The 6272-nt window shown below is 60.8% G+C and overlaps 2 protein-coding genes across 3 annotated transcripts; one reads left to right on the top strand and one right to left on the bottom strand.

Moving 5' to 3' along the window:
• Nucleotides 1-5: 5 nt before the first annotated feature.
• On the bottom strand, nt 6-974 carry MRPL43 (mitochondrial ribosomal protein L43). Its single transcript, XM_058841214.1, has 3 exons — nt 812-974; nt 392-504; nt 6-237 (listed from the first exon to the last, which is right to left on the bottom strand). Exons 1-3 carry the CDS (start codon nt 940-942, stop codon nt 23-25), a joined length of 459 nt encoding a protein of 152 aa, XP_058697197.1. The 5' UTR covers nt 943-974; the 3' UTR covers nt 6-22.
• A 49-nt stretch (nt 975-1023) lies between these two features.
• Nucleotides 1024-6119, top strand: TWNK (twinkle mtDNA helicase). 2 transcript variants are annotated; one of them, XM_058841213.1, is made up of 5 exons: nt 1024-2421; nt 2932-3172; nt 3840-3947; nt 4276-4417; nt 5003-6119. In XM_058841213.1, exons 1-5 carry the CDS (start codon nt 1161-1163, stop codon nt 5255-5257), a joined length of 2007 nt encoding a protein of 668 aa, XP_058697196.1. In that variant the 5' UTR covers nt 1024-1160; the 3' UTR covers nt 5258-6119. The 2 variants fall into 2 exon arrangements, 1 of the variants encoding a protein (XP_058697196.1); XR_009277833.1 differs by lacking the exon at nt 5003-6119 and having other exon boundaries at nt 2932-3260; nt 3752-3947; nt 4276-4316.
• The last annotated feature ends 153 nt before the right edge of the window (nt 6120-6272 follow it).

Raw genomic sequence — 6272 nt, 5'->3', positions numbered from 1 at the left:
AGACGTGGGCTTGGAGGAGGCTTTACTGGGGCTGCAGGCGTGGGCCCTGGACGGTGAGGATGGAGGGTTTGTTGGTGAGGGGGTGCCACTGGCCCTGGACACTGGGGTTGTCAGTGTGGAAGGGCTTGCGGATGCGGATGATGTCCAGGCCGGACTGGTTGGCCATCTTGGTGGCCAGCTGCACGATCTCCTCGCTCGTCTTGCTGGCAATGAGCTCCTCCCGCACCGTCCCGTTCACTGCAGCAGAGTGAGGGCGTCAGGCCGGGATCCCCCCTCTCTGCAGCCTCCGAGGGGCAGCTGCCCCGGCACCGTCTGCACGGGGCAGAGGTAGTACAGAGACGGGACAGGGCAGGGAGACCCCCATCCCCTCCCCAAACCCCCCAGCACTCACAGTACTCGGCCCGTAGCACCGGGGCCGGGCCTGGGCCCGAGTGGGGGCTCACGTAGAGGACGACATCGGGGTGCTGCCGGGCGAAGTCCTGTGCCGCCTCCTCCACGAACTGCCTGGGGGCCAGAGAAGGGACGAATCGCCATAGCCGCTAGACCAGGGTCACCGTCCGCCCGTGCCGGGCCGCGGGAGGGGTCACAGCGCAGAATTTGGGGTGATGCCCCCGGTGCTGCCTTCCAGCTCCTGCCCCGTCTGGCGGGAGGCTGGGGGTCTGACCCCGCCGCTGCCGTGTGATCAGGGGCAGCAGCACTGTCCCTTTTCCCCACGCTGACAGGCCCACGGGAAGACCCGTCCTGCCAGTTAAGGGGTCCCCAGGCTCCCCCCGCCCCAGCCCCGGCAGTCGGGCGCTGCCTCCGGCGGTACCTGGCGCCGCGGGCGTCGGCCGCGGTGGGGCTGAAGAGGAGCTGCAGGCGCTGGAGCTGCCGAACGTAGCGGCCCACGCCGTTGTGCAGCACGGCGGTCAGGAAGCGGCTGGGCGACCCGCGGCCCGTCATGGCTCGGCGCTCACCCGGAGCCGGAAGCGGCGGGAGGGGCGGGCCGGGCCGGCCCCGACCCCGCCGGGAAGTGACGCGCCGGGAGCGGGACGAGCAATGGCGGTGTCCGTGCGGACCCACGTGGGGGCTGCGGCCTGAGCGGCTCTGCGGGGCCGGGGCCGCGGGGCTGCCGCCCATGCGGAGCGGCGGCGGCGCGGGCGGGAGCCAGGGCGGCCAGGATGGCGCTGGTGCCCCTGCGGCCCGGCAGAGCCGCCAGCCGCCTCCTGCCGCTGCTGTGCGGGGGGGCCCGGAACAAGAGAGCCTCGCTGAGCCCCGGGCCGCCGGGCCGCCTCGGCCAGCGGCGCTACAAGAAGGACGTGCTGCCTTCCCCCGACGGGCCCGCGCCCTCCGTCTCCATCACCGAGATCCGGCAGTACCTGCGGGCGCAGGACATCCCCTTCCACGATGGCTACAGCTGCCTGCACACCCCCAGCCTCTTCACCGGTGAACGCGAGGACCAGCCGCTGTCCGCCAATGCCCCGTTCACCCTCTTCATTGACAAGACCACGGGCAGCTTCCTGTGCACAGCCACCCTGGCCGAGGGCACCTGGCAGGACTTCCAGGCTAACGTGGAAATGCGGCTCCGTGGCATTACCCCCATTCCCCCTGCCAGCTCGGAGGAGATGGAGGAGGAAATGCGACAGGCTCGCGAGGATGCCCGCTGCATCTGGGAACGGGCTCTGCCGCTCTGGGAGCTGCTGGATGAGAAGGAGACCAAGGAGACCAAGGCTTTGTTTGGTATCTCCCAGGTGACAAATGCCACCTTGAAACGCTTCGCTGTGCGTTATTTGAGGACTGCCAGGTCTCTCGTCTTCCCCTGGTTCAGCCCTCAAGATGCGACCTTGAAGGGTCTGAAGCTCTTGAGAGTTGAGAAAAAGGGGGGCACGATAACTTACGTGGAAGAGACTTTACCCCGCTTCGATTCCTATCGCAATCTTTTTGGGCTGCCTCTGATTGGCCGCCGAGACACAGAGTTGGTCTTAACTGGGTGGGAGCTGGATGCCCTGGCCCTGCACCAAGCGGCAGGAGTGGCCAGCCTGGCCCTGCCACGGGGGGCCAGCAGCCTGTCTCCCACCCTTCTCCCCTACCTGGAGCAGTTCAAGCGCATCACGCTGTGGCTCGGCGAGGACTTGCGCTCCTGGGAAGCTGCCAAGCTCTTTGCTCGCAAGCTGAGCCTCAAGCGCTGCTCTCTGGTGCACCCTGGCAACCTGCAGCCCCGGCCCTTGGAGGCTCTGAACCAGGGCCTGAACGTCACCAAAATCCTGCGTTCTGCCGTGCTTGCCAGCCACAAATCCATCATCTCCTTCCGGCAGCTGCGCGAGGAGGTGTTCGGGGAGCTGGTCAACACCGAGCAGGTGTCTGGCGTCAAGTGGGCACGTTTTCCCGAGCTCAACAAGCTCCTCAAAGGACACCGCAGAGGGGAGCTCACCATCTTCACAGGTAACAGGCACAGTGACCGGTGGACAGGGCGAGCAGTCTCGTGGCTTCACCCTCCCTGGGGGTGGTGCTTCACGAGTCTTACAGGTCTCTTTCTGCCCAAGGCTTTCGCTGAGCCTGTCTTGCGGGTATGTGAGAGGCTGGGGTGCATTCCTCAGACCGGTGGGACCGTGCATGCCAGTATGGTGAAGGGCTCCTTGCCTGGGGCAATGTAAGAAGTCCTGGGCTGTCCCTTATCCCTGCTCCCACCTGCCACCCTGAGCCCACCTTGTGCTCACCCCACTGGCTGCCCAGCCCTTCCCAGGGACCTGTGGAGACCCATAAGCTGTGGGAGGCCATGCCCAGCACTCAGGTGTGTAGTGTGGCACGAGAAATTTGTTTATGGTGTGAGTGCTGCAGATGGGCTTCTCTTACCCCTCTCCCTGGTGCTTCCACCTCTGAACAACTCCCCGACATGGTCAGCATGGGTCAGATCATCTCCCTCAGCTAATTCTCCTGTTGTCCTTGTACCAGGCCCAACAGGCAGTGGGAAGACCACGTTTATCAGTGAGTATGCACTGGACCTGTGCATGCAGGGCGTGTGCACGCTGTGGGGCAGCTTTGAGATCAACAATGTCCGCCTGGCCAAAATCATGCTGACACAGTTTGCTGGCCGGCGCCTGGAGGACCAGCTAGAGCTGTACGATGAGTGGGCTGATCGCTTCGAGGAGCTCCCGCTCTACTTCATGACCTTCCATGGCCAGCAGAACATCAAGTATGGTCCTGCACCTCCATTCCCAGTGGCATTTATCCCTCACGGCATGTGCTGCAGGGCCTTGGGGATCTGGGGCTCTTCCCCCGCAGTGAGTCATAGATTTGGGGCTGGCAGGAGGCACATTGGGACTGTTCAAGTGTATGGGGACTGTGTGGCACCACCTGTGCTCCTCCTGTCACAGGAACTCTCACAGCCTCTCTCTGGGGTGGGGGTGAAGGAGGGGACTTGACCCTGTGCTAGGTGGCTGCTCTGAAGCCAGCCTGTGCCCCTGGCAGGACATGTCCCGTCACACCCTGCTTACCTGCAGTGCTGTTTGCTGAAGGAGGAGGACAGGCACCTCCAGCTCCTTTTATTCATCAGGCACTGTGGCACCTGCATGCATCCCTATATGCCCTGAGGACCCCTGTGGGCTGGGGGCATTGCAGGGCAGTAGGCAAGGGACTGTGTGGGCAGCAGCTGGGTCCTTCTGATCCCAGCTACCTTTACTGGGGGGATGGGGCTGCACCTGCCATACAGTGGGGGAGATGCAGAGGTGGGATGTGCCCAGGTCCAATCAGGACCCAGCTTGGTACCTTCCAGCTCTTTCTCTGCATCCCTCTGCCTGGCTCAGCCTTCCCGTCCCTACCTCCACTGATCGCTGGAGCTGATCCTGCTCTCCCCTGCTCAGGACAGTGATTGACACCATGCAGCACGCGGTCTACATGTACGACATCACCCACGTGGTCGTCGACAATCTCCAGTTCATGATGGGACACGAGCACCTCTCTGTGGACAGGTATCCCTTCTCCAGTCTGACCCTTCCTCTGCCACCCTCACTGCTGGAGCTCTCCCTGTCATGCCAGGGGCTGGGGACCCACACAGGGTGTCACCTTTACTTCTGTCTGGCCACCCTGTTTCATTAAAGGGTAACCAGTGCCCTAGGGAGGAAGAAGTGGGAAGGTGTGAGCAGGTTACCAACCATCCCTGCCATACCATATCCCTCTTCCCGTGTGCGCTTGTTTGCCTCACGTTTCTGGGTGGTTTCTGTGGTGGGGATCAGCACCTCACTGCCCCCTGCCACCGAGCAATGCCAGCCCCTGACCCCATTCTTGCTGCTGTGGCAGGCTCGCTGCCCAGGACTACATCATTGGTGCCTTCCGCAAGTTTGCCACGGACAACATGTGCCACATCACCCTGATCATCCATCCTCGTAAGGAGGATGATGAGAAGGAGCTGCAGACAGCCTCCATCTTCGGCTCTGCCAAGGTGAGCCGGGCCAGGATGGCCCTTCCTGTCCCTTGGGCACAGTGTATCCCCAGGAAGGAGCTAGTATATGTTGAGCAGTCATCCTCAGCTGCCATCAGCACCCTGGATCATCACTGGGAAACTAAAAGTTGTGGGATGTCTCCCAGAGTCCTGATGCAGGCAGAGAGCAAACCCATTGTCAGCTAAAGCTCTGTTGGGGCTTTAGGTGCAGTTAATTAATACTCACTGACTGTGAGTGGAATGTAGTAGGAGATAATTAAAGAGGGAGGCAGGGATGGGCTCTCTGAATACTCTGGTCTCTTCTGTGTTGCTGACCAACCCTGCAGTGGGGTTGGTCTCTGTGCACAACCCTCCTGTGATCCCATTTCCCCAGGGTGGGCTGTGGTGCAGGATGTGCCTGGTGGGTCACTGGATGTTCCAGGGGAACATGAGGGGTTGGTGTTGGGGAAATGCTGGAGTTGCTGTGGCCTGGGGTGCCCTGTAAAAGGGTTTAAAGGAGCTGGGTAGGTATTTGTGAGCATCTCTGAGGCCTGTCGCTCTGGCAGCATTCCGAGCACCCTCCTGGAGATGTTTTCCTCTCCCCAGGCCAGCCAGGAGGCCGACAATGTCCTCATCCTGCAGGACCGTAAGCTGGCGACAGGGCCAGGGAAGCGCTACCTGCAAGTGTCCAAGAATCGCTTTGACGGGGATGTGGGTATCTTCCCGCTGGAGTTCAGCAAGGCCTCACTCTCCTTCTCATCTTCCAAAAGCAAGGTCAGGCTGAAGAAGATGAAGGAGGAGAAGGAGATTTTAGCCAACAAAATCGTGGAGGGAGGCTCAGGAGCCTCCAAGAAGCCATGAGCCCAGCAGGTCTCTGCCTCAGTTCGTCTGGAGGAACAGAGACTAGTTCTGGCAGCCCAAGGCTGGAATATGCCAGCTCCTCTTCCCTGGGATCATGTACGATGCACCTCTGTGGCCCTTTCTCCTGCATGAACAAACCTCTTGAACACCAGTACAGTGTCTCTGAGATGGGGGACCACCATGAGAGGAGGAGTGGTCTCATCCTAGCGAAGAGTGAAGGGGAAGGTGCTTTGACAAACACTGGCTGCTCCGTGTTGGTGCTGAGTGCTGGGAGCATGGGGGGAGTGGAGGCAGAGTAAGCTGGATGATGGTGGGGATGATCTGCCGGCCCCAGACTTGCATATCTCTGGACCTGGGGCAGGTTGTTAAATTGTGTCTAAAATGGAACTGAAATCCTGAACTGTCACTAAGTGGGAGGCAATTATGTAGAGGGACACGTAGTAGAAACCCCCCCCTGTCACAAATGGGGTCCTGCGTGGGATGGAGCCAGCAAGGGAAAGATGGTGAAGGAAAGTGTGTGAGATTGTGGGTGGCTCATGCTCCAGGGTGGGAGCAGATGTTAATGGAACTCGCCGGTTCTACCCGCATGGCTGGCACCTGACCTGGCCCCCTTTGCTCAGGGTCTCCCAAGCCCCTTTCTCTGGGGGGGCATCACCAGCAATAAAACCATGTGGGGAACAGTCCTTCCTTGCTCTGCTGGGTTTGGGGCGGCTGCTATCCCCCCTGCCCTCAGGGCTGCAGGCAGCAAATACTGTGACATGACTAGTCCTAGCTGTGGTAGGGGGTGTCCATGGCTGGATTTTGGTCTAATCCCTTTGATTTTTTTCCTCTTTCTAGTTTTATTAAAGTATAAATACGAGTACCTTTTCTCTCTCTGTGTCTGGAGTACCCTGGGTCTGGGGAGGTTACCTGGGCCAGGGAGAAGGTGACCCCCTGATGATGTCCCTGGTGCACTGAGCATCCTGCCCCAGCCCTGGCACACCAGATTATTACCAACCTCCGTGCTGGGAATAGT

The sequence above is a fragment of the Poecile atricapillus genome, chromosome 6, assembly GCF_030490865.1.
Source record: "Poecile atricapillus isolate bPoeAtr1 chromosome 6, bPoeAtr1.hap1, whole genome shotgun sequence".
Lineage (NCBI taxonomy): Eukaryota > Metazoa > Chordata > Aves > Passeriformes > Paridae > Poecile > Poecile atricapillus.
Note: the sequence above shows the minus strand (reverse complement) of the source record. Positions and strands in the feature narration are given on the sequence as shown.

Coding starts and splice junctions, on each gene's coding strand:
- MRPL43 (XM_058841214.1), bottom strand. CDS start 942: ATGACGGGCCGCGGGTCGCCCAGCCGCTTCCTGACCGCCGTGCTGCAC. Junction 505..811: donor GCCGACGCCCGCGGCGCCAG/GTACCGCCGGAG, acceptor TCTGGCCCCCAG/GCAGTTCGTGGAGGAGGCGG. Junction 238..391: donor GGTGCTACGGGCCGAGTACT/GTGAGTGCTGGG, acceptor ACTCTGCTGCAG/TGAACGGGACGGTGCGGGAG.
- TWNK (XM_058841213.1), top strand. CDS start 1,161: ATGGCGCTGGTGCCCCTGCGGCCCGGCAGAGCCGCCAGCCGCCTCCTG. Junction 3,173..3,839: donor CATGGCCAGCAGAACATCAA/GTATGGTCCTGC, acceptor TCCCCTGCTCAG/GACAGTGATTGACACCATGC. Junction 4,418..5,002: donor CCATCTTCGGCTCTGCCAAG/GTGAGCCGGGCC, acceptor TCCTCTCCCCAG/GCCAGCCAGGAGGCCGACAA.